General features: G+C 41.0%; 1 protein-coding gene and 1 non-coding gene across 5 annotated transcripts in view; one reads left to right on the top strand and one right to left on the bottom strand.

Moving 5' to 3' along the window:
• Ash1l (ASH1 like histone lysine methyltransferase) overlaps positions 1–27,432 on the bottom strand; it is a 126,688-nt gene that overhangs the window by 10,897 nt on the left and 88,359 nt on the right. For all 4 annotated transcript variants that reach the window (XM_031374437.1, XM_031374435.1, XM_031374436.1 and 1 more), the window contains 11 exons: positions 21,881–22,087; positions 21,566–21,712; positions 13,400–13,508; positions 12,381–12,545; positions 12,115–12,209; positions 8,956–9,110; positions 6,620–6,772; positions 4,674–4,728; positions 4,460–4,592; positions 1,695–1,943; positions 879–965 (listed from right to left, as the gene is read on the bottom strand). In XM_031374437.1, coding sequence (XP_031230297.1) covers positions 879–965; positions 1,695–1,943; positions 4,460–4,592; positions 4,674–4,728; positions 6,620–6,772; positions 8,956–9,110; positions 12,115–12,209; positions 12,381–12,545; positions 13,400–13,508; positions 21,566–21,712; positions 21,881–22,087 — 1,555 coding nt within the window. The remainder of the gene's footprint in view (positions 1–878; positions 966–1,694; positions 1,944–4,459; positions 4,593–4,673; positions 4,729–6,619; positions 6,773–8,955; positions 9,111–12,114; positions 12,210–12,380; positions 12,546–13,399; positions 13,509–21,565; positions 21,713–21,880; positions 22,088–27,432) is intronic.
• LOC116094578 lies at positions 15,230–15,357 on the top strand. The gene has a single exon (XR_004120213.1). It is a non-coding gene; the product is annotated as a small nucleolar RNA SNORA17 (small nucleolar RNA).

Raw genomic sequence — 27,432 nt, 5'->3', positions numbered from 1 at the left:
AAAAAGAAAAAAAAAAAAAAAGAAAAGAAAAGAAAAAAAGAAAAAAAGAAAAAAGGAAATGCTGTCTTAAAACAGGTTTCTGAGTTGACAGTGAGTTTCAGGACAGCCACAGCTACATAGCGTAACTCTGTCTTGAAAAACCAAAAAAAAGAAAAGACAAGCTGCCTAAATCCTTCTGTTTATGGGGGTGACTTAGTCAAGATCATACATACACATGTACTGTGTCTGGACATGCATGTGTGTGAGGGCACTTGCTTGGCATGGCACATGTGTGGAGTCAGAGGACAATATGCAGGAAGCAGTTCTATCTACCTTGTGGACCCTGGGACTGGGCTCAGGTTGAGAGGCTTAGCAGCCAGAGCTTTGAACCATGGAGCCAACCTGGCAGCCTAAGACCATCTATACAAATACAGCAGTACCAAGGTAAGAACCACCCAACTTGGTCAAGTTACTGACTCTTACTTCAGTAAGTAAGACTGAGGGCAAGGGCTGTTTTCAACAAAATACTACCTGATAGAAATGACACTTGGAACTTTACCCCTGAGAGGTTAAGGAAAGAAGATGGTGAATTTGGAGCTAGTCTGGGCTACACAGTGAGCTCGTACCTCAAAAACAGAACAAAACAAAATGAATCTTAAGTTTTATATAGTAACCACCTCCACCTTCTACCCCCTCCCTCCAGATGGTTTCTCTGTGTAGCATGCCCTGCTGTCTTACAAGTGGCTCTGAAGACCAGGCTAGCCTTCAACTCAGGGATCAGCCTGCCTGCCTATAGAGTGCTGAGATTAAAGGTGTGCACCACCACTGCCTGGCTTTATACAGTACTATTTCTTTCATAGATCCTAAGTACTTTATTTCCTAACTATGGCTCAGCTTACCCTGTCCACAGGCCGAGGGTCACACTGCTCACAAAGGTAGTGCTCCACATCTGTGTTCACACCCATGCAGTCGCAGTGCTGCCACACCTATAAAACAGGCACACTTGACAAGGCACTTATACTTAGACAAGTCCTGAGAAATAATAATGGTGATAAAAGTAAAGCAGCAGACAGGGCAAGGTAAAAGAGGAATTATGCCAGAATGTTATGACTGAATTAGAAATAAATGAGAAAAATAAGAGGAAAACACAATGTGTGAATACAATTATACAAATCAAATTTAATATATAGATCTATACAAATAAACTGAGAGGTGAGGAGAGAAAATGAAGATGAATATCCTACCAAACCATCACTTGCTATGTAACATTATTTATGCTGCAGCTACTGTGAATGTCTGTATTCTCCTAAAGAATTCCCACTTTGGTTTCCTTGACGGTATCCTCTCAATAACCGGATGTACTATTCATAGCTCCATGAACACATTAAAGCAGTGTACAGGAACGGAGGACACTACAAACTGAGTCTAGGCCCAGGGTCTTGCAGTAGGAGCCCTCTGAGAACAAACTCATTACATACACTGGAACCTGCCTGCTTCCATGCTTCACACTGTGTGACTTCATGCTTTCAGGGAAAGCACTAGGTCAAATGGTACCTTTCTATGTGCAGCTTTTGTGAGAAACGTACAGTTAAAATGAGCAGAAAGAAGAGGAAAGGAAGACGTAAATGAAAGATAAAAAGGAGAAAGACAGTATGATGAACAGTAGAGGATAAACAAAAGCTGGGCAAAGAACTCACCGGCCAGCCAGAACTCACCATGCACTTGTCACACTGGATCATAAGGCCTTCATCCTTGTAGAGGCCACAAATGCAGCGGATAACATCATCATCCTTCTCATGCCCATTCTCCTTCTCAGAGACGGAGGTCTCACTGCTGTCTGCCTCACTGGCTGTTTCTCCCACAATCTCATCAATCTGAGCCGAGGCTTCATGCCGGGCACTGTAATAGGCCTTTCTTAAGCGGCAAACATCTCTGCCAATTGGGGATTTACGCCCATAGTACTTCTGAAGAAAACAAAAGAAAGAAATCATTTTTGCTTTTCTCCTTTTGGTTTAAAAATAAACCTACAGAGGCAGCATGACTTCCTTCATTATTCCATTTTGGTAAACAAATTGAACTATAATGAATTAAAATTAGAATGTAGATGTTTCATTTTTTTTCTATTGCTTTGTTATTGAATTTCTGTCAAGAGCCTTACTATCCCTTAAGATCAAATATACAGTGATCATTAAATTTTAATTAATGTTGCAAGCATAACATACTGTAGAAATTTTCCATTTACCTTTGTCTTGCAAATGCTTGGAGCACATAGTAAATGTCTGTGGAAGCTGGGTTAATAGAAAGCCTGGTTAATTCAAGATTGCTACTTACTCTCTTACTTCTTTAAGACCCTTTCTTATTTTGTCTTTCAGCCCCTCTTTACACCAGAGAATTTTCTTTTCTAGTCACTACACAGTAATACTCTAGGCTTGTTTTTGGAGGCAGGGTCTTCTTATACAGTCTGGTATGGGCTCAAACTTGACCTCACCTTCTTGTTTCAGGCTTTCAAGTGATTACAAGAGTGAGCCACCAAGCTTGGCTTCATATATACTTATTTTCATGAACAAAGCAATGCCAGATATACAATATATTGGTAAAGTATTTATATAATATAAAACTTCAGGGCAAAATTAGGGTTTTTAAAGGATTACATTTTCTTTGAGAAATGACTCAATCATCTATGGCAGAATTTTCTGTGTTGGTGCGTGTGCTGAGATTAAAGATGTGTGACTCTACATCTGGCCTTACCTGGTAATTTCATAAATGTTTTGAGATAACTTAGGTCCTCATGCTTATACAATATGACTATTTTTACTGACTGAGCTAATTTTTGATTAAAAAATTATTATTGGCATGAGGGCACATACATGCCATGGCATGCATACAAAGGTCAGATAATGGCTTAGCAGAGTAAATTCTCTTCTTCCAACATTATACCATGAGCTCTGGGAATACATTCAGGTTGCTAGAATTGACTTTTACCTGAAGAACTATCATGCTGAATGAGAAACCACCTGCCACCTCTGTCTAAGACAGGGGCTCACAGTAAGGAACTCTATGTAGATCGGGCTACCTTTGAACTCATAAGAGAACTATATCTGCCTCCCAAGTGCTGAAATTAAAGTTATATACCACTATACTTGGCCAGAATATTTTTAATAAATAGAATTTTATGTTACTTAGCAAAATGCAATACATACTCTTAAGAGTACTTAATGAAAATAAAATGTCTTGGGTCTGGAGTAACTAAGAGTACTAAGTGCTCTTGCACAGAAGGTTCAGTTCCGAGCTCCACATGGTGGCTCACAACCACCTCTAGCTCCAGTTCCAGGGGATCTGACACTTTCTTTTGACATTGTACACATGTGGTACGATTACATACACTGAATAAAAAAATAATTACTGTCAGGCTGATGAGGTGGCTCAGCAAGTAAATATACTTGCTGCCAATTCTGACAACCTGAGTTTGATCCTAGGGACCCACATGCCAGGAGGACAGAACTTATGCCTTTACATGCATGTTGTGACATGTATATATACATACAACATAGCTGGGGATTAGTTCTAATTTAGCTTTGAATTAATCTGGCCCCCAAAATTGAGAAACTGAGTGTCCAAACACTGAAGGTCCTAGTCCCCAATTGGTTTTTGATCAATCAATAAAGAGCCAATGACCAGGCAAGTAGACTGAGGTGGGACCTGTGGGTTAGGAACTACAAATGAGGAAGACCAATTGCTGTGACTTGGGGGAGAAGGATGAGCTGCAGGAGCTGCAGGAGCGGCAGCCAACCAGCCATGTAAGAATTCCAGTAAATAGCCACTGGCCACTTCAGTGATTAGGCCTAAGGTAGCAGGGGAAGGTTTAGGAGTCTCAAGAATATAGGAGGGGAGCGTTGCATTTGCTGGCAGAAGGTTTAGGAGTGCCCAGCCTTTGAGCTAGTCACAGCAAGTCGAAATCTGACTGATATGTATGTGTGTGTGTGTGTGTGTGTGTGTGTGTGTGTGTGAGAGAGAGAGAGAGAGAGAGAGAGAGAGAGAGAGAGAGAGAGAGAGAGTTTCATTCTCTCTGGCAGGTGGCTGGGAGTGTAACCCGCTGGGAGCACAAAGTGGTGTAGCTAAACTCACCACTACACAATGTACACAATTAAACCAAGTAAACAAATGTAGTAATGAAAAGAAAATTACTGCCGGGCAGTGGTGGCGCACATCTTTAATCCCAGCACTTGGGAGGCAGAGGCAGGTGGATTTCTGAGTTCGAGGCCAGCCTGGTCTACAGAGTGAGTTCCAGGACAGCAGGACTATACAGAGAAACTCTGTCTCGAAAAAACCAAACACCCCCCCCCCCAAAAAAAAAAAAAAAAAAAAAAAAAAAAAAAAAAAAAACCCAAAAAAAATTACTGCCTTTCCCAGGAGTAAATAAACTTAAAATAGTTCTTATCAGACCAAACTTCTTAAATTTGTACATTAAGTGAGTAAATACCTCAGCATTCCGAAAGACCTTAAGCATGTCGGCATCAAAAGCTTCTACTGTTTTGTAATACCCAATGAGAATCTGCTTTTCTATGGTGCTGAGATCCAGGGGGTCAGAGATCTTCTCATAATACTCAGCGTTTCTGGAACACAAAGCAAGCTAATAAATCGGTGCACTGACTTCTTTTCTGAGCTCTACAAGGCTGTCAGAAAAGTACACGTACTTTTTCTTTGGGGGAAGATTCAAAAGTGGAGCTGCAAGAGCTTGTTGAGAAGAATCTGCAGAAGAACACAAGGTTTAGTACACGTTTAAAAGACAAGAGTGAGCATTAGTCTCAATCAATCAGTCTCTCTCCCTCTCTCCCTCCTTCTTTCTCTCTCACTCTCTGTCTCTGTCTCTCTTACTTGAGATGGAGGTCTTGTTTTGTTGTTTAGACTGGTCTAGAACTCATGGGTGAAAAGAGTAGCTGGAATTACAACCACCTACCAGCATAGCTGGCTTATATTATTTTATTAAACTTTTATTTTTCTTGGCTAACTGTGATAGTCCATGCTTGTAATCCCAGCATTCCAGAGGCTGACGATGTCGAGTTTGGCTGGCTTACACTGTTTCAAAGAAGAAAAAAGAAAAAGACTTTTTTTTTTTTAAAAATCCTTTTTAAAAGAGGTGCTGGGGGTAGAACTGGGAGCCCTGTATAACTGAGAGTCCTGTACATGCAGCGGGAGGCGCCAGCCTATGAACATCCTCTCTTTTCTTTGTGGAGATAATATTTTTATGTGAATGAGTGTTTGCCTACTTTCATGTCCATACTCCACATGTGTGCAGTGCTCCACATGTGTGGAGCCATGTAGGTCCTGGGAATTGAACTTGAGTCTTGTCAAAGACTAGCCAGTGCTCTTAACCACTGAGTCATCTCTCTGGCAGAACACTGTCCTTTAAAAAAATATTTTATTGTTTTATGTGTATGGGTATTTTAGCTGTTTGTACATCTGTGTACCACATGTGTGCACGGTGCCTCTAGAGACCAGAGAGAGGACCGGGTACCTGGAACTGAATTACTGGCAGCTGCGAGTCATCATGCAGGCTAGGGATTCAACCTATATTCTCTATAGGAGCAGATAGTACTCTTAATAATACTAAGCCATTGTTCCAGATGCTAAAGATCTTTGAACTAAAACTAGAAAACTCCACATTGAAACTTGGAGGGGGAAAAAAAAACTACTCTGAGACTTGACAGTCAAAAACATCTCCCCTCCCCAAGAACAAGCAATAATTTAAAAATTGAGGGTTATGATGGATATATAGTGCATATTTAAAATATAACTAATAATTATAAATATAATTATATAAAATATTATATTATAACTAATAATAGTAAATAAAAATAATTTCTCATGAAGAATGTAAGCTGTGACTATTGAAACAGCTAGGCTATTTAGGAAAAACTCTTGCTTCTGTTCATCTGCTTGCTAGTTTCAAAGGACTATGCAAGCAAAGAGAATTTGAGTTTCGCAATCTTGTACTAATCCTGTGTCAGCGTAACAAGTATTTTTATTTTAGATGTATTGGTGTTTTGCTTGCATATTTATCTGTGTGGGGGTGTCAGATCTCCTGGAAATGGAATTACAGGCAGTTGTGAGCTGCTTTGTGGGTGCTGGGAATTGAACCTGGGACCATCTCTCCAGTACATCTTTTTTATTTTAAATATTTATTTGTTTTGATGGGCATGAATGTGCACCACCTGTGTGCACTGGGATGATCTTTTTACAACAAAAAGATTACCATATCCAAATATAGCTTTCAGCCTCTCATAATTGTTTGTAATTGATATTCCTGTTAGTGTAGATTTGACTGAATTCCAAATAAGAAATAATTTAGCAAATCTTTTCTAGAATTTATTTTTTCATTTAGTTATGTTGATACACACAGCATTCAGTGAGGGACTCTTTCTCAATTACTATCTCATTTCTCATCTCTTCCATCGCAGGCAAAACCTCCTCCACACATAAAACAAAACAATTAACTTAAAAATAACTTAGAGACAAATGTTGAATTCTCTCATCTAACAACAACAAAAATTAGACCCAATTCATCTCCTAAATTTATATTCCCCAAATATTGCTTGTTCTTAGGTCTAGGGTTCTCAAGAGGGAAGAGTGACATGCATACCTTTGTAGGAGATGATGCCATCACAGATTTCTTTGAAGATCTGTGCTAGGCGTGCTGCCCGAGCCACTTCCAGGTTTTCCTCTGCAGCTGCCAAGCGTCTTGTTCGAACAGATCTAGCTGTCTGTAGGGCAGAGAACTGGGTCATGAAGACATCTGCAAGGAGAAGGTAGAGAGCAATTTTAGGAAATGAAGAATTTGATATATATACTTTTTTTCTCTAGGTGACTCCTGCAAATTTTTTTCTTTCTCCTTGAGGATATTAAGTAAAATTAGTGGGCAGATAGTTGTTTCTCTTCCCCGAGAGAAAAATCAGAAAATACTCATGTTTCTGTAGTGGTGAATGCTACATAGTGCAATAGCTGCAGGTGTGCAGTTCAAAGTGAGCCTGACCCACCTTGCCCCTCCTTGGGTAATTCACTGTTTTTTGTTTTTTCTTTAAAAAAAATCACTCAGCAGTTAAGAGTATGTACTGCTCTTTGTGAGGACCTGACTTTCCCATATCAGGTACCTCACAACCTCCTCTAGGTCCAGCTTCATGGTATGTGATGTCTTTCTTTAGACTTACACACTTAAATGTAAACATCTGTAGATGAGCTCACAAGTGACTAAGTGAGTCTAGGCTACAGGCAGAACTCTTTCTCATGTTCTTGCAGTGCAGCTAAATATAGTGTCAAAACAAATGTGAGCAGGAACATGGCTAACAGGAGAGAGGTGGGGAGATGGGAGAAGGAGGGAGGGAGGGAAGGAGGGAGAGGGTGAGAAAGAGTGTTTATTTAAGGACAGGCGGTATGCCTAGCACTATATAGCTTGATTGTGTTATTCAGATGTGCTTACTTCTGCATCAGCTTTCTTTTTTTTCTTTTTTAAAGATTTATTTAAATCTTATTATTTTATTTATTGATTGATTGATTAATTTATTATAAATAAGTACACTGTGGCTGTCTTCAGACACACCAGAAGAAGAGGGCATCAGATCTCATTAGAGACAGTTGTGAGCCACCATGTGGTTGCTGGGATTTGATCTCAGGACCTCTGGAAGAGCAGTCAGTGCTCTTAACTGCTGAGCCATCTCTCCAGCCCTGCTTCAGCTTTCTGAATACTAGGATTATAAGAATGTGTACCACATGAGGCTCAAATAATGCTTTTTATGTTCATCTATTTAGTGTGGAAGCAAGCAATCATAGGGAATTGGTTAGTAATTTGGAACTCCTTTTGTTGGGCACACACAGTCTTCTTCTAACAAGCGGTAGCCTGAGACACTTAAGTGATCATATTATTCTTGTACACCACTCTCTGAATAACTCACCTAGCACCTTGTAAGACAGGACCCCTACTGGCACAGAGCTGCATAAACACCTACTCTTTGAACAATGGAATAAGTTTGTCCTTCAATTAAAAAATATCAAACTTAGATTTTTGTTGTTGTTGTTGTTGTTGTTTTTCAAGACAGGGTTTCTCTGTGTAGCCCTGGCTGTCTTGGAACTCATGTAGCCCAAGCTGGCCTCAAACTCAGAAATCTGTGCTAGTATCACAGGCAGGCATTACCACAGTCTGCACTAACACCTCATTTGGAAAGGATCCATGGTCCAGGTTTAGTTATGACTTTAATCTGAACACTTCTGAGACAGAGGCAGGTGGATGGCTGTGAGTTCACGGCTAGACTGGTCTACACACCTAATTCCCATGACAGCCAGGGCTAAACAAAGAATTCCTGTCTCAAATAACAAAACAAAGTAAGACAAAACAACAACAGGCTGTTCTATATAGTGAGTGCCAGAGTTACACAGTGAGACCCAGCTTCAAACACACAGACACACACATACACACAGACACCCTCTCCTCCCAAGTATCTCACTTGTTTTGGATACCAGCTTAAATAATGAAAGATGTTTCTAATAGTCAATTAAAAAGGAAACCAGATGCTTCTATATAAATAGAACCTATTTGAATATGGGAGAAAAGTATTTGAATTTATAGTTATGTTTTTTTTCTTCCCCATAATGCATTTGGCATCATTGGTCTGGTCCACATAAATAAAAGGAGTCTTAGAATGAACTGTTTAGTTCTCTAGTCTTCACATGTGTGTGCCACAAGTACCCTGACACTTGCACACACATTAAAAAAAAAAACAGGGGAGCTACAAGAGGATATCATCATGTAGTCTTTCTAGCCAGGCCATGGTGCTGAAAGACTTTAATCCCAGCACTTGTGAAACAGAGGTAGGTAGGCATCTGTGCGTTTGAGGCCAGCCTCGTCTACAGTTCCTATCAGGGCTACACAGTGAAACCCTGTCTCATAAGACAAAACAACAAATATTAAGCCTCCCCATGCCTTACCAGACTTAATGTTCCCGTCATCCCTACAGATGCCATTCCACCTGGTGTACAATGATGCTGAGTGGATGTCACGGGTATGTTTTACTTCCTCCTGCTTCTGATGGATCTTTTCCCAGTTTCGGACCAAGAACACATGATGCTTTAGCACAAAGTTCCTGAAAAAAAAAAAGAGAACAGTATTCCTTACATAAGACTTTATTATGTGTCTACACTCCATAAACTGCTGTTAAGAGATGTAGGTAGGCCAGGTGGTGGCGGCGTCTACACTCCATAAACTGCTGTTAAGAGATGTAGGTAGGCCAGGTGGTGGCGGCACACACCTTTAATCCCAGCACTTGGGAGGCAGAGGCAGGCGGATTTCTGAGTTCGAGGCCAGCCTGGTCTACAGGCTGAGTTCCAGGACGGCCAGGGCTACACAGAGAAACCCTGTCTCAAAAAAGAAAAAAAAAAAAAAAAAAAAAAAAAAAAAAAAAAAAAAAGAGAGAGAGAGAGAGAGAGAGATGTAAGCTCAACAGTGAATAGGGTAGACAGGGCAGCTCTGGGTACCAGCAGCTCACAGGCATCCCAGCAGTCAGGAGGCTGACAATGAAGGTTCAGATGTAAAAGCCTGCCTGGGCTACAGAGTGAGACTTGTAAAAGGCCAAACACCATTTTCCTATTTTATCTATAAACATCTGGCAAGAAGAGCCAAGATTCATGGAATGTTTGTACAAATCTTGTTCTGTTTAGGGTCTTGGACTCACTGTTGTAGTCTATGCTGGATTCAAATCTTGTAATGTTCCAGTTTAAGGCTCCCAAGTCCTGAGAATATACAAGTATACTAGAACATCCAGCTTTTGTACAAACTGTGTGGGTTTGTTTTAAAAAATATTCATTTACTCATAAACTTTATACCTCTGACTGACCATGGGACTTTCTATTTATACCAGGCGGGTCTGGAAATCACAGATATCTGCTAGTCTCTGCCTCCGAAGTGCCAGGATCTATTTTTATTTATTTTTTTGAATGTTTTGCTGGCATGTTCATATGTGTAACATATATAAGCAGTGCTCATAGAGGTGAGAAGAGGGCCTCGGAAATTCTGGAACTAAGTAAAGACAATTGTGAGTTATGGTGGGCATACTCTAACCACTGAACTATCTCTGCAGCCTCTCCAATGCTCTCATTGTTTTTTTGTTTGCTTGTCTGTTTTGTTTTTTTCGAGACAGAGTTTCTCTGTATAGGCCCGTCGGTCCTGGAACTCACTCTGTAGACCAGGCTGGCCTCGAACTCAGAAATCCACCTGCCTCTACCTCCCAAGTGCTGGGATTAAAGGCATGCATCACCACCGCCCGGCAAGTCTCACTGGTTTTTAATGAGGTATGTATATATATGTAACAGTGTGCTGTTGCTAAAAAACACCAGAGTTATTAGGTGCCCTAAAACAAACTGGGGTCCTGTGCAACAGTAGTACTCACTTTTAACTTTTGACACAGCTTTTCTGCTCATTTTAGATTTTCTTATATTTTTTTAAAAAGATTTATTTTTATGTGCACGTGTATAAGTGCCAAGGAAATCAGAAGAGGAAAATGAATACCCCAAAGAAAAAGTTATAGTTATCTGTGGATCCCCAGGCTATGAATTGCCCAATATGGGCACTAAGAACTAAACTAAAGTCTTCTGGAAAAGCAGCAAGTATTCTAAACCCCTAGTCATAGCTCCTGCCCTTTTAGCTCCTGTTAAATATTATTATTGTTATTGATTATTATTATTATTATTATTATTATTATTATTATTATTATTATTGTGTGCATGCTTACATTACATGTGTGTAGGTAGCATATGGACCACAGCAAGCATTTGGAGGTTAGAGGATAGCTTTGTGGAATCAGTTCTCTCCCTACGTGCCTTTATAAGGGTTCTGGGGAATCTAACTTAGGTCACCAGGCCTAATCCTTTATCTGCTGAGCCATTTCCACAGCCCTGACCTCGAGCTTTTATACTCCTGCTTATACCTCTCAAGTTCTAAGATGACAGGCCTGTGTCCCTAGGCACTTTTATGTGGTACTAGGGATCCAATTCAAGGCTTCTAACATGCTAGGCTAGCATTCTAGTACGTGAACCACACAAACAACAACAACAAAACCCCTTTTATTTATCATCATCACTGTCACCGTCATGTCTGGTAGAGGTGTGGAAGGTTAGTGTGTTATGGCATACAAATGAGACTCTCTTCTCTCCTTATATGATATGAGCCCCAAAGATCAAACTCAGGTCATCAGAAACTATTCTAACCCACTGAGATATCTGACTGGCTTTCTTGTTTCCTTTTGCTGGGGACAGTTCTTATCAGAATAGACAAGTGCTCTTAACTGCTGAGCAATCTCTCTAGCCTTAAGTTTGTTTGTTTCTTTCTTTTTGGGAGACGGTCAAAATTCAGACTGGCTTTGAACTCACAAAGATCTGCCTGCCTCTGCCTCCTGAATGCTGCCATTAAAGGTGAGCAGCCACATATGACTCAAGCCTACCTTTTATTTAATTTTTAAAATTTTATTTGTGTATGTACATGTGTGTGAGTGTATGCTATGTTTGTACAGGTAACTATGGTGACCAGAAAAGGCTGTCAGGTTCTGTGGAGCTGTAGTTATAAACAATTAAAACTCCAAAATTACAAACTAGAGATAGAAAAATGCTCTTCATTTTTTAATTTTTAATTCTGTTATGTGCATAAGGTTCTTTTGTTTGTTTGTTTTTAGCCTGTGCAGCACATGCATGCCTGGTCCAGGAGAGGGTGTCAGATGGCTGTGAGTGGCCATATGGATGCTGAGAACTGAACTTGGATCCTCTGAAAGAGCAGCCAGTGCTCTTAAACACTAAACCGCTCTAGCCCCAAGTCTAAGTTCTAGGAACTCACACACAGCTGCACTTTTGATCCTAGCACTTGGAGAAAGAGGCAGGTGGAACTCTGAGTTTAAGGTTAGCCTGATCTACAAAGCAAGTTGCCAGGGCTACACAGTGAGACCTTGTATAAAACAAAAAACAAAGCACATACACTTTTGACTATAGTTGGATAAAGACTCATGTAGAAAACAGTCCAAACTTCATGAAGTTCAGCAATATTTAAGTTAACAAGCAAATCACACAATTTAAAAAGAAGTCATTACTAAAAATCCATTTTACCTCTCTCTATTGGACATTGGCTTCATCTGTAACTGTGGAGTTAATCTAGTTGGGGTGTTGATGTTTTCACTGGGCTCTTCAGAGGGATGGCCTCTCTAAAAATTCATGTGGGGGAGAGCAAAGGGAGAAAAAGAAGACCCTGTTAGACATCACCTCTGAAATTATAAAGCCAGTGTTAAGACAAAAGTCTGTGGTGCCCCTTGTTCCAGTGTCTGAAGGGGACTAAGAGCAGCCTTTAGGAAGCCATGAGGTCATGTTTTATTTACCCTTTTCTTCAGCTTGTGCTTGGACTTCCGTTTCTCTTTCGACCGTGCAGACTTTCTATGTGTGCTTGAAGGCTGGCTGCCTTTATGGCTAGGGAGTCCATTCACCCGTTGACTTTTACCTCCAATGATTCCTCGACACTTCTCAAAACCACATTTACAAAGTTGCTGTAAAGAAAGAGGACTTTTTAACCTTGTACATTTCTCATTACAAGTTCAAAGAGGGTGCCTGAGCAGCTGGATCCCCAAAATTAAGCATGGATTAAGAAATTTTCTTTTCTTTTCTTTCTTTTTTTTTTCAAGACAGGGTTTCTCTGTGTAGCCCTGGCTGTCCTGGAACTCACTCTGTAGACCAGGCTAGCCTTGAATTCAGAAATCTGCCTGCCTCTGCCTCCCAAGTGCTGGGATTAAAGGCGTGCGCCACCACCGCCTGGCATGAATTAAGAAATTTAAATGTAAACATGAAAGTAATCAATTGAAGTCTATTCTGGTGGCTTACGTCTATAATCTCAGCACTTGGTAGATGAAGGCAGGAAGATCTAGAGTTCACCCTACAACAGAGGCTATCAGTGGGAAGCCTATCTCAAATAAACTAAAACGAAGGAAGAGGACTGGGAGAACAGTGAGGGAAGAACTGAACCTCCCTAACAGTGAAGTGATGATGCATGCCTATGACTTCAGCATTCTAGAGGCAAATCAGGATTCCCAAGGTTTCTGTTACAAATCAATCAGTCAACTGATCAAACCCATCAAAACCAATCAATATGAAACCATCCTGGTCTATATAGCAAGTTCTAGGCATGTCAGGGCTAGGCATGTCAGGGTTATATAGCAAGACCTTCTCTTGAAAACTGAAATCAAAAAAGGAAAAGACTAAACTTAAGTGCTGTGATACAAAAGGACAGGACTGAAGAACGACAGCAGAGTTCTGAGACAGTGAGACACACGTTTTAAAGAGGGAAAAGCAGACTTTCTCAGTGTGACTGGCTCTCAATGGCTCCCTATTCAAATTAAATCCCTACCTGTTTTTCTACATTGAAGGAATGAAAGTTGTAATCATAGGTGAGCTCTGTCCCAGCTGGCACATCCTTAAGTGCATACAGTCCAATACGGTACACTCCATTAACGGACCTATTTAGAAAATAAAGAACAGAATTAAAAGTTGGGACTTCTCATCACAAGATGAGGAAGATAACATGTATCTTATCATAGCATGCTAGGTGAACACCCCACCGTCACACTCCAGCCTTGCTTTTTCCTTTTATTTCCTGTCCTTTTTTAAGAGAGTCAACTGCCATCAAGCCTTTAATTCCAGCACTCAGGAGCAGAAAGGCAGACAGATCTGTGAGTTCTAGACCAACTTGGTCAACTAGCCAGGGCACTGTACAGAATCCCTGCCCCATTTCCCTTCCAAAGAGAAGTCTCACTATGCAGTCCTGGCTGAGCTCAAACAGAGAAACCTGTCAGTTTCTGTCTTAAGGACCACCCCAGCTTATTATTATTTGGCATGGTCTCATGTAGCAGCTTATGTTGACCTCAAACTCAAAGGGTAGCCAAGGATGATGCTGAACTTTTCTTTTCCTCAAAGATTTATTTATTTTATGTGTATGAGTACACTGTAGCTGTACAGATGGCCGTGATCCATCATGTGGCTGCTGGAAATTGAACTCAGGACCTCTGCTTGCTCTGGCCCCACTCGCTCCAGCTTAATACACTGTAGCTGTCTTCAGATGTACCAGAAGAGGGCATCAGATCTCATCATGCATGGTTGTGAGCCACCATATGGTTACTGGGATCCGAACTCAGGCCCTTCAGAAGAGCAGTCAGTGCTCTTACCTGCTGAGCCATCTCACCAGCTTTTTATTTTTGGTTTTCCATGACAGGGTTTCTCTGTATAGCCCTGGCTGTCCTGGACCTTACTCTGTAGATCAGGTTGGCCTTGAACTCAGAAATCTGCCTGCCTCCGCCTTCCAAGTGCTGAGATTAAAGGTGTAAACCACTATTGTCTGGCTGACCTTAAACTTTTGATCCTCCTGCCTCCACCTCCTGGGTACTAAGATGACTGGCCCATGTTACTACACAGGATTTATTTGGTACTGGTGACTGAACACAGCCAGGCTTCTGTACATGTTTTGCCAACCACCTGATAGCTGAGCTATAGTTCTAGTCCGCTGCCTTCAAAAGCAGCAAGTACTCTTAATGGTTAAGCCGTCTCCTCAGCTCTTGCCAACAGTTTTGTTGTTGTCATGTTTTGTTTATTTTTGAGATTAAGTCTCATTATATAGCTCCCGGATTGGCCTGCAATTTGCTATCCTTCTACCTTAGTTTCCTAAGTGCTCAACTTAAAATGTGTGCCACAACTGCCTTCTAAAAATTTTATCGATCTCTCTGTATGTTTATGTCTATGTGTGGCATGCAAACATCACAGCCTACATGTGATGGACAGAGGACAACTTGTGGAAGTCAGGTTTTTCTTTCACCCGGTGGGTCTCATGGAACACTTATCTACTGAGCCATGTTGCCTGGTCATGATATGTACACTTTTTGGATTTATTTATTATATGTAAGTACACCCCAGAAGAGGGCATCAGATCTCATTACAGATGGTTGTGAGCCGCCATGTGGTTGCTGGGAATTGAACTCAGGACCTACAGAAGAGCAGTCAGTGCTCTTAACCACTTTTTAACCACTGTTAAAATCCCAGCAACCACATGGTGGCTCACAACCATCTGTAATGAGATCTGATGCCCTCTTCTGGTGCATCTGAAGATAGCTATAGTGTACTTACATATAACAATAAACAAACAAACAAACAAATAAATCTTTAAGAAAAAAAAAGAGACTTGAATTTTCCTGCCCTTAGAGGAGTTGCAGCTGTGACTGTTGTGTCACATGTGCTTCAGTAGGCGTTAGAGAGGAAAGAGGTTATGTCTCTGCCTGTTCTGACCTGTGAACATCTGAATGATTAGTAGCCTACATTCCCAGAAAAGTGAGCCTGTGACCACTACCAGTCTGATGCCAGAGGGCCCAGACAGTGAGCTAGCCTGAGACAGCCACTACACCTGTGCCAGGCAGACCTGGAAGGGGTCCCAGGACAAGCAAGCTGGAGACTAGAAAAGCTCTGCCTGGTACCATAGGCCCCAGGTGTGAGTGAGCCCAAGACAGACTGGCACTTGGGTAGGCCAGGAGAGGAGTGGGTCTAAGATGAGATGAACCCCAGTCTTGTGCCATACTGGCCTGGGGGTACAGACCATGCTTGAGATGACCCTTTTCTGGTGCCATAATCCACAATTGAGCAGGGCCTAGAACTCCTGAGACCCCTCCTGACATGACCCCAGACACTCAAAAGAACCCAGATGTCACTAAGAGGAACAAGTGAGTGGTTGAGAAATGAAAGAAAAAGAGAAATAAGGATATGGTCACAACAAAGAGAGGCAGAACTGGACACTTATGGGTAGTGAGAAGCAGCCTTGTATGAATAGCCAGTGATCATCACCCGAGACCATGGTCAGGACCTGGCCTGTGCTACCACTGGAGACCACATCTGGGAGCCGTGGTCCATTGCCACCAAAACCAGGCAGACATCCCTGGTCTGGACTGCCAAGCGTGACCTTGTTGATGTCCAAGGGCTATGCGGAACTGGTCCCTCTCTTCACCAGCATTGTGGGAGAGCTGGCTGTAGAGGTGTGAGTGCAGGACCCCTGACCCTGACCCTAGCCATCTGCAGTGCTCAGGAGAGCAGCCCTGCACATTGCAGGACGAGCAGGTGAGGCTGGTCTGAGAATGTGTGCATAGGAGAGCTGGATCTACCACTCATCTCCCTGCAGTGGCTTGGATGAGGGAAAGATACCCTCCTCCCCTGTTCTTTCTCACCATCTACAGTAGGTGGGAGACCTGGGGTCCTGAGAGCAGAAGAGCTGGTCCTGTTCTTCACCAGCTGTAGTACTTAGAGGAGCAGCCTCTGCACCTCACTTGGACAGCACAGTAGAGCTGACCAGGGTTGCTGGGGTTATGGGTGTTAGAGCATGAGAGGCAGCCCTGTCTCTTGCCCGTTGGCTGGTGGTGTTGATGAGGAGGAAGAGACACCCTCCTTCTCCTCCCTTCCCCTCCCTCATTTCTGGCAGAGGAGAGAGCTAACCCAGGGATTATGAGAATGGAAGAACTGGCTGTGTCCCTCAGGATACAACACCTGGGAGAGCAGACCCTGCACCTCTTCTGGGCAGCAAGGTAGAGTTGGGCCTGGGTATGGGGCTGCAGAGCATGAGAGCCAGTGAGCTGACCAGGTCAGATACCTCTCAGGCCTAGATCCAGGGCTTTGAATTGGCCTATCCCAACATCTATCCATTGATGAATTGCTGGAGTGTATGAAGGGGCTGGTTCTACAGATCTCTATGACACAGGGCAACCACAGAGGAGTCCCAGTGAGGCCCTAGTATTGATAGAGTTGTAGAAGCCAGAGGACTTGTACCAGACCAACAAGTTACTGTAATGAACATGTGCATGCAAAGAAGAATGGACAAAAGGGTATAGTGTGGGACACACTGTAACCCACTACAGCTTCCACAGCGAAATTTTTTTTCTCTGTTGTAGGGGAAGTTGTAAGGGTGGGGGATGGGTCTGGGAGGTCTTGGGGGGAGATGAATGGGATTAGGGTGCATGATGTGAAATTCACAAAGAACCAATAAAAAATTTAAAAAAATGAAACTTAAAGTAAAAAAAAAAATGACTAGAAATTTGAGAAGACAAATCCGTACATTTTCTTTATCTGGCTTATCTTCTGCTGTCTTCTGTATTTGCTCTGTATGAAGTCACACATGAATTATCACTGTGGACAGTGGATAATTCAGATGATTTCAGCTTTCAATTCTCTCTATATAAATGATTTATTTTTATGTGCATTGGTGTTTTGATTACATGTGTGTCTCTGTGAGGGAGTCAGATCCTCTGGAAATAGAGTTACAGACAGTTGTGAGCTGACGAGTGGCTTCTGGAACTTGACCCAGGTTCTTTCGAAGAGCAGCCAGTGATCTTAACCACCAAGCTATCTTTCTAGTTCTCTTTCTCTTTCAAATAAATTATTTTTTTTATGTATATGGGTGCTTTGTGGCATGCCTGCCTGCTGCCTATAGAGGCCAGAAGAGAGGTTCAGATTTCTTGGGACTGAAGTTACAAGTAGTTGTGAGTCACCACATGGATGCTGGGAATCAAACTCAGGTCATTATGTTCTTAACCACTGAGCCATGGCTCACTCTAGCCCCATGGTTTTCAACTCTTGAGCCTTGTCTCTCCTTGTGAGGCTGGGATTAAAAGCATGTACTACTATGCCCAGATGTGTAAAAACTTATTTTGGGTCATGGTCCCATGTAGCTCAGGGTGGTCTCAGGAGTGGAGAATGACTTGGAACTATTTTAAAAAATTTTTAAATTTATTTACCTTTATTTTATATGCATTGGTATTTTGCCTGCATGTATGTATATGTGAGAATGTCAGATTTTGGAGTTACAAACAGTTGTGAGCTGTTATGTGGGTGCAGGGATTAAACCCCAGACCCCTGGAAGAGCAGTCAGCGGCCCCAACAGCTGAGCACTGAGCTATCTTTCCAGCCCTGACTTGGAACTTCTTTTTTTGGTTTTTGCTTTTAATCCCAAGAGCTGGGGTTAAAGGCATGCACCACAACTGCCTGGCTTGACTTGGAACTTCTAATCCTCTTGCCTCCTCAGCTTGAGGCCTGGAACTATTGTAACACAATGTGTTTTGAGTTGCTGGGCATCAACCCAAGGCTTTGTGCATCCTAGACAATTACTATACTGACTGAACTGTATCTCAGCCCTTGATTATTTCTTATCTACTGTGTTGGTGTGGTCTGAGACAGTGCTTTCCCAAGAATCTCATGCAAGCTGCTGAGCTCACAGGTCTGTTAATCCTATTTTATTTCTTCCTTTTCTCACCACATCTAGTTAGGTTTTCAGTGTAACAGTAAATTAAACTTGTTGACAACAGCTATCTTTGACATTGTTATTTGTTTTCAGTTTTTACTACATTTACTGAATGTGTGTGTGTTGGAGAGGACAACTTTAGGGAGCTGATAGTCTCCTTCCACAATTTAGGTCCTAGGGATTGGATGCAGATCCTTAGGGCAGGCAGCATGTGCCTTTACCCTGTAAGTCATCTCACCATGATGATAGCTGTAGATTTTAAGAATAGTCCTGCTATTCTCCTTTTTGAGACATTGTCTCCTGTACCAAATTTGACATTGAATTATACACAGGAGGATCAAGAAACTCAAAGTCAGATTGGCAAAATGGCTCAGTGGTTAGAGGCAACTGCTACCAAGCCTGATGACTGGAGTCTCTAAGAATCACATGAAGGAGAGAAATGATGTCTAGAAAGTGGTGCAATGACATCCACAGGTGCTGTCTTCAGTATACATACATACATTTACTGAGAAATAAGTAAACATACACATAAGTGTAATAAAAAGAAGTTCCTTCTCTTCAGGTAAATGAAAGGCTCAAGCCAGTCTGGGCTACAGGGAATCCTATCTCAAAAACAAAGGAAAAAAACACAAATTAAACAAATTAAAATATGTCTAAGTGTTATTAATGAAGATATGGGCCTCAAGTTTCTTTTGGTATACGATTTTAATTCTACATTCCATTTCTTGGGGCATATATTCAGAGTTTCCAGTTATATGATTTTTAGGAAAATGTGTTTTTGAAAGAATTTACCCTTTTCTCTAACTTTTTCTATATAAGAGTTCAAGGCAAAGTGAGTTCCAGGACAGTCCTGACTACAAAGTAAAGCCCTGTCTTGAAAAACCAAAAAAGAATTAAATTTATAAGATGAATCTATTAATTCATGAAACATCTTAATCTCAGGACACAGGAGGTAGAGGGAGGGGAATCTGGGCAAGTTGTAGGACAGGCTGGTTTATAAAGCAAGTCCCCAGGATAGGCAGGGTTACAGAGTAAGACCATGTGTCATCAAACAAGAAAAAAAGGTGTCAACTCTCATACCCAGGTCATCTCATTTTTATTTTTCAAACACTTATATCGTGTGCAGGCATATGCATGTATGTGTGCATACATAGGAATGTAGGGGCAACTTTTAGGAGTTGCTTCTTTTTTTTTTTTTTTTTTTTTTTTTTTTTTTTTTACCATGTGGGCATATCCATGAGAACATGGACCAAACCTCAGGTGTCAGGTTTGGTGGAAAGCATCTTTATTTACTAGCTGAGCAGTCTTTGTTTTGTTTTTGTTTTTATGTGTGCCTCACTACACAGCTCTGGCTGGCCTGGAACTCACAAAAGATCTACTGGACTTCTGGGATTAAAGGCATGTATCATATAGGTGCCCCTCAATTTATTTCTTTTTTTTCTTTTTCTTTTCCTTTTTTTCTTTTGGTTTTTCTGAGACAGGGTTTCTCTGTGTAGTCCTGGAATTCACTCTGTAGACCAGGCTGGCCTTGAACTCAGAAATCCGCCTGCCTCTGCCTCCCAAGTGCTGGGTGGTGCGCCACCACCGCCTGGCTTCTTTTATGTGTGAAGGCTTGCATGTATGTGTACTGACTGCATACCTGTTACTTTCGATGCTAGAAAAGGAGAAGCCAGATACTGTGGAGCTGGAGTGACAGGTAGTTATGCTCTTAACTGAACCATCTGTTTAGCCATTTAAAAAAAAAAAAAGAGTCTCACTATGTAGTCTAGGCTGGCCTTAATCTCAGTATTCTCAGGTTTTAAGCTTCTCAAGAGCTAGTATTATAGATGTGTGCATATGTGTGGTATACATGTCTGTGTTGTATGGGTATGTGTATGTTCTTTGTGGAGGCCAGAAATTGATGTCTTCTTTAGCTCTCCCAATCCCCTAAAATAGATTATAATAGAAACTAGATCAAAATTTATTTTGGAAGATAGGGAGACTGGCTGTGTGAGGAGAAGGGTAAGCTGGGTGTCATAACTCAGACTTGCAATTCTTACACTTGGTAGCAGAGGCAAGAGAATTGTTTTACATCTGACAATAGCCTGGAACAGGTACATGAGCTCCAGGCCAGCCAGTACTACACAGTGAGAGCCTAGTTTCGTTTGTTTCAAGATAAGAATGTACTCTGTAGCCCTGGCTGGCCTGGAACTCATGCTGCAGAGCAGGCTGGCTGAGGTTATGTGCCTCAGCTTGGGGAAGGTATATACCATCATGGCTGGCCTTAATTTAACTCGGCAGAGGTAGGGGTGAGTTCCTGTGCTTGCTAGGGAAGTGCTTCAACTCCAGTCTCTCACCTTCCAGAAATGTCTGCTATGTTTTGTTTTCACAGGGGTATGGATTTTGTGGATGAATACACTGGTAAAAATTAATACATACTTAAAACCTATGTATTTTATGTATGGGAATTACACTTTATTTTTTCTTATTGTATATGTATGCATGTGCATATGCCCAGTATGTGTATGTATGTGTGTCTCTGTGTGTAGGTCAGAGGACAACTTGTGGGAGTTGGTTCTCTTCTTCCACCATGTAAGTTCTGGGTATTAAAATCATCTTGCTAGGAGAAGTGAGAGGAATCAGATCCTCTGGAACTGGAGTTATAGCAGTAGTGAGACACCCAACTGGATGCTCAGGTTTTCTGTAAGAGCAGTATACTCTAATCATTGGCGTCCTGCATTGGCTTTCTGAGGGATAGGACTGCAAGAGTGCCCCATATGGTTCTTTTTATTATTTTAAAGATTATATGTATGTACATATGTTTCTGTGCACATGTGTATGTGAAGCAGTTGCTAGCAGAGGCCAGCAGTATTAAATCTCCCAGAGATGAAATTATATATGCTAGGTATCAAACTCAGACCTCTGGAAGAACTCAGTATGTGTTCTTAACTGCTAAGCATTTCTCTAGCTCTTCAATGATTCTTTGATTCTTTTCTTCCTCAATTAGAATTGACCATTTAAATGAAGGAATCTCACATCTCTCACATGTTTTTGACAAATCCACTAGACGGGTAGTAAGTTTGCAGTATGACCTGGCTGCAATATGACCTGGCACATGTCAAGTCATTATCTAGCACCAGTAAGCATTCAGTAAGCCCTTGGGCCAGTGTTTCCATGCCTGGGGAACAGCAGAAAGGGTAACCCAAGGAAACAGCAGAAGTTCCTCTGCCTGAAGACGTGGTGTAAAGCGTGCACCTTTTCATGCTGTCTTACCATTTCTGCATTTCACAATTTGGGTCACAGCTATGGTTGATGAATCTGGCCTCATTTCCCATGCGGTAACTGTCAATCACCATTCCGCTATCCAGATTTAAACAGTAGTGGTCACTGTGATTATGATACTGTTCAATCATCCTATTCCTGAAGAGAAATAATTGAAAGCCAATTACTGATTAAGTTGAAAGGCAGCTACTCTCACCATCAATGCTGAATCACAAATTAGTGATTAAAATAACAGTAAAGTTTCCATCTTTGATTCTCTAGCCTTACCTTGCAGACTCACCATTATATTGGAATATCATTATTTACCTGAATTCTTGTTCGCTGACAACTTCCCCTAGGTATTCAATGATGAACTGGCCAGCTTTTAGGGGTTCTTTGGTTCTAATTCCCCAACCTTTTTCCTCAGCTCGAAATCGTTCCAGACACTGCACCCACTCATGTCTCTGTATCCTCTGGTTACAGCACTGCTCACCACAGGGGCAAGTGTTAGGGGAACACTCAGCAAAGATCATCCTAGAAAGTAATAATTGTAATCAATTTATATAGTACATTTTTACTGTATCCACTTTATATATTCAAATTATTTTAAAAGTTAATTAGTGAAACAATTTTGCCAAGAGTAACTAAATATCTAAAGATAAAAACGATACATAATTTTAAAGTCAACTTTCATAATTTGACAACACTTTACTCCTGTGATATAAAATCCACCATGCTCTAGCTTGTCTCCGGAGACTGGGCACCTTAAGGCTGCTATGGCTGTAGATACGCTAATCTTTTTCTTGCTGTTTCCTTTTTTTTTTTTCAGACAGGATTTCTGTGTAGTCCCGGCTGTCCTTGAACTCATTCTGTAGACCAGGCTGGCCTTAAACTCAGAGATCTACCTGCCCCTGCCTCCTGAGTGCTGGGAATAAAGGTGTGTGCCACCATACTTAGCCCTTGATGTATACATCTTATTGTGGACTTGAGTGTTTTGCTTCATTTATGAATATGTACCATGTAAGCTTTGTTCATGCAGAAATCAGAAGAGGCCATTTGGATCTTTTGGAACTGGATTTATAGATGTTTGTCAGCTACCACATAGTGTTGTTAATTGAACTCTGTTCCCCTGCAAAAGCAGCAAGTACCCTCAACCCTGAATCATCTTTCCAGCCAGCACCTTTGATCTTAACGTAGCCTCCAGAATGCTGGAATTACAGGCAAGGAAAATGAGGCCCAGCAAAAAAATTTGAACATAACAAATGGATAAGTGTTTATATAACTTCTTGATGACAACAGGGCAAAGATGGCTAAGTGAAATAAAGGTCCTTGCAGTGTAGCATTGGTGATCTGAGTTTGCTATAAAGATGGACAGAATCAACTCCATGTCATTTCCTGCACATCACGCACAATAACAATGTCTAATTATTGGGAGGGTAGTGGACTGGGTCCTAAAAGATAGTGGAGACTGGCCTGAGATTCACACTATGTAGCCCAGGCTAGCCATGAATTTGAGATCCTCCTTTTTCTGTCTTCTTAGTTGTTGCTATTATAGACCCGCTTCACATGCCTTTTCAAAATTTCTGGATCTTTTAATTTTTTAAGACTGTGTGTGTGTGTGTGTATGTACTGTGTGTTACTGTATGTGTATATATATGTAGAGGCCAGTATTGGTATCTTCCTTTATTGCCCTCCAACTATTTTTGAGATAGGATCCCTTATTGAAATCAGAGAACCAGATTGGCTAGATTTGGCTTGTCAGTAAGGTCTGGGAATGTGATTACATCACTGCCACTGCCGGCAACACCACTGCCACCATGTTAGAGAGTCACAGACACAAGACGTGGGCATTTATGAGGGTACTGGGATTTGAACTCAGGTTCCTATGCTTGTACCACAGGCACTTTACTAACTGAGCCATCTTTCAAATTTACAGAGCATTTTCATATATGGCACTGACATGTACACTTCTATGGGCAGGGGAGATGGTTCAGTGGTGAAGAGAGCATTGAGTGCTCTCCTAGAGGGCCTGAGTTTGATTTCTAGGTGGCTCACACCATCTATAATTCAAGTTCTAGGGGATTGAAAACCTTTTCTGGACTCTTCAGTGTATTCACGCACACATTCATGAACACATGCACACACTTGTGCACACAGGATACAGAGACACACAAGATATAGTACATACACTATCAACAAATGTAACTGGAAAAAAATTTTAAAAGGAAAAAAATTGTACAGAAATTCAAAAAAAGGCCTTTGTAAGATATATACATACACAGTATTTTAGAGGGTATATAAAATTAGAAAAAAATTCCTTTCCATAACATTATTTATTTATTTATTCAATATATGATTTCACTATGTAGCTTGGCTATGTCAATCATGTTGGTCTCAAACTCACAAGATCCTCCTACCTGTGCCTCCTGAGTGCCACTACCACTCGGGTTTATCTTTTTTCTTTAATTACCTGTCACTTTTGATATTACCTTGCCACTCTTGTTTGGAGAAAATACACTTTAGGTAGTACCTGTTCAAAGACAACAAAGTTCAGAGTTTTAAGGCTGGTTTTTAAACTGGAAAGGAATAATGAACTATGAAGAATGATACTGAGAGCTTAACTTTGAAACTTATGCAACAATATTTTAAAATATTGATATGAAATAATTATAAAAGCTCATGTAATGGGCTGGAGAGATGGCTCAGTAGTAAAGAGCACTGACTGCTCTTCCAGAGGTCCAGAGTTCAATTCCCAGCAACCATATGGTGGCTCCCAACCATCTGTAATGGGATCTGATGCCTTCTTCTGGTGCGCCCGAAGACAACAACAGTGTACTCATACACATAAAATAAATAAATAAATAATAATAATAATAATTAATAATAACTCATTGAAGGATAGGTGTGATTATGAAGGTCTTTAATCCCAGCACCCAGAGGGAGAGGGAAGTAGCTTTCTATGAGTTCAAAGATAGCCAAAGCTACAAAGTGAGACCCCATTTTAAAACAAAACATTAAAACAAATCAACTCTAGTTAATATCTATTTACTTATCTGTGTATGAACAGAGACGCCCGTGCAGACACAGACCCAAAGACACAATACCACACACACACACACACACACACACACACACACACACACACACACACGGAAATACCCAGAGTGCATCACGTTCAGGAGTTTAAAAAGGTTGACAGGACTGGCAGCAGCTTCTTTACACTCTGCACCATCTCATCAGGCCTCCAGAACCCATCATCTACTTAGAAGAATAGTCCTGAATCACGTTTCTTACAGGGCAATTTGAAAATAAATACAATTCACCTATGTGATAACTGATCCTGCTGGTAGGGTACAGGTCACATATCTTCTTAATTCAGCACTCAGGAGGCAGAGGCTGGCAGATAGCTGAGTTCTAGGTCAGCATGGGCTACAAAGTCTAAAAAATAACAACAGAATGTTTAATTTTGTAGACACTTTAAGATTCTTGCTCTCGAAAAACAAACAAACAAACAAACAAAAAGATTCCTGCTATTGCTGGGCATGGTAGAACACACCTTCAATCCCAGTACACTGAAGTCAGAGGCAGGTGGATATCTGTGAATTCGAAGCCAGCTTGGCCTATAGAGCATGTTCTAAGACAGTCATGGCTACATAGAAAACCTGTCTCAAAACAAACAAACAAACAAACAAACAAACAAACAAATCAATCAACCAACCAACCAACCAAAACAAGATTCTTGCAATCTTACCAAATATTTACACAAATTTAAAAATATGAAAACATAAGGCAAAGACACCATAGATAACAAAAACTGGACTTCTTTCTTGTGCTGGAGGAGAGTAACAAAGGTGTGCGTGTGTGTGGGAGGGAACAGGGAAGGACTGGGAAGTGAATGTGATAGAGGTATAATCAACACTACATGTTAGACAGTTCCATCTAATGGAGACTTTGTAATGAGTTATTTGAAAAATCTATTATGCCATATAATTGAGTTTTTCTTATACATTTATGGACGTATCACATTTTTCATTGTGTCATATGTACTACAGATTTCTTTGTAATGAGCAGCCTAACATGACATTTATTTGTGAGCACTGTATCTTGGGTATTTTTTCAGGTTATTAAGTAGGCTTGTTAGTACTGAATAATACATGCCAGTCTAATGTGAAAAAGAAAATACCTGTGCCAACAAAAGTGATAGAAAATAACCAATGTACTTAAAATGTCGAATGGTCACATGCCAGTTTTGTGGTTCCATCTTATTTTTAATGTTCCTAGGACAGCTCAGGATCTTGCCAGTGAGGCTTACTTCCCAGCTCGGTTCCCTCTTTTCTATGTCCTAAGGTTAAGAAAACTGCAAAAAGCCAACAAAAGATAAAAGATGAAGAATAGACAAAACCAAACTAACCAAAGCAAATTCTCAAAATGTAAGGACAGGAAGTAAGGCAGATAAACCAAAGCCAATCCTAACAAACTACAATTATGGGGCTGGAAAGATGGCTCAGTGGTTATGAACACTGGCTGCTCTTGCAGACAAGCCTTCAGTTCCAGGGCATAATGCACCCTCTTCCAGCTTACAGGAACACCAGGCATGCATGTAGTGTGCATATAGACATGTTAGACAAAACCCTACATACATAAATAAAAATTAATTTGAAAAATTAAAATAGCTATAATTGCATCAAAATATTTCACATAGTTTTAAACTTTACTTGCTTTTTATTTTTTTGAAGACAGGGTTTCTCTGTGTAGGCATGGCTGTTATAGAATTTGCTTTGTAGACCAGGCTGGCCTTGAACTCAAGAGATACACCTGCCTATGCTTCCAAGTGGTAGGACTAATAACCATCACTGCCCTGCAAAATGTACTTATTAGCCAGGCAGTGATGGCGCATGCCTTTAGTCCCAGCACTTGGGAGGCAGAGGCAGGTGGATTTCTGAGGTTGAGGTTTGGTCTACAGAGTGAGTTGCAGGACAGCCAGGGCTATACAGAGAAACCCTGACTTGAAAAACAACAACAAAAAAGTACTTATTATAAAAATTCAAACTGTATGTTTGTCTGGCTTCTAATCTGTTATATACATAGATCACGCCAGATTCTAATGCAGTCTTCTGCCTGTGCCTCAGAAGTGCAAGGGTATATACAGGTACGCAGCACATGTCAAGCTTATTAGAAACATTTTAAAAATCATTTTAAAAAATGGATCTGGAGAGATGGCTCAGTGATTAAGAGCACCGACTGCTCTTCCAAAGATCCTGAGTTCAAATCCCAGCAACCACATGGTGGCTCACAACCATCCATAATGAGATCTGATGCCCTCTTCTGGTGTGTCTGAAGACAGCAACAGTGTACTTACATATAATAATAAACAAATCTTTAAATAAAAATCACTGTAAAAGATGTTTTATTTATTTTATATTTATGGGTTATTGGCATATATGTACATATATGAACAATGTGCCTGTGTGGTACCCATGGATGTCAGAAACTACAGGGAGTGAAATTCTAGGCTCTGAATCTCTGAGCCAGCTCCAATAGTGACTTTTTTTTTCCCTTTTTTGAGACAGGGTTTCTCTGTGTAGCCCTGGCTGTCCTGGAATTCTGTAGACCAGGCTGGCCTCGAACTCAGAAATCCGCCTGTCCTTGCTTCTGAAGTATTGGGAAGAAAGGAGTGTGCTACCATATCCTGGCTCCCAGAGACATTTTTAATAGTGAGACACTGAAAATAAAGTAGCTGACCAAAACAGAAGAGGCCAATTTTGGCCTATCAACTTGACAGATGATAGAAAGTTCCTCAAAGTGATGATGTATAAATCTAAATGTCTGTAAGTAGCCAGGACTGGTTATTATCATAAAGCATAAAATGTACACACACA

Source organism: Mastomys coucha, unplaced genomic scaffold (assembly GCF_008632895.1).
Source record: "Mastomys coucha isolate ucsf_1 unplaced genomic scaffold, UCSF_Mcou_1 pScaffold16, whole genome shotgun sequence".
NCBI classification, from domain to species: domain Eukaryota; kingdom Metazoa; phylum Chordata; class Mammalia; order Rodentia; family Muridae; genus Mastomys; species Mastomys coucha.
This window is presented reverse-complemented; position numbering and strand designations above follow the sequence as displayed.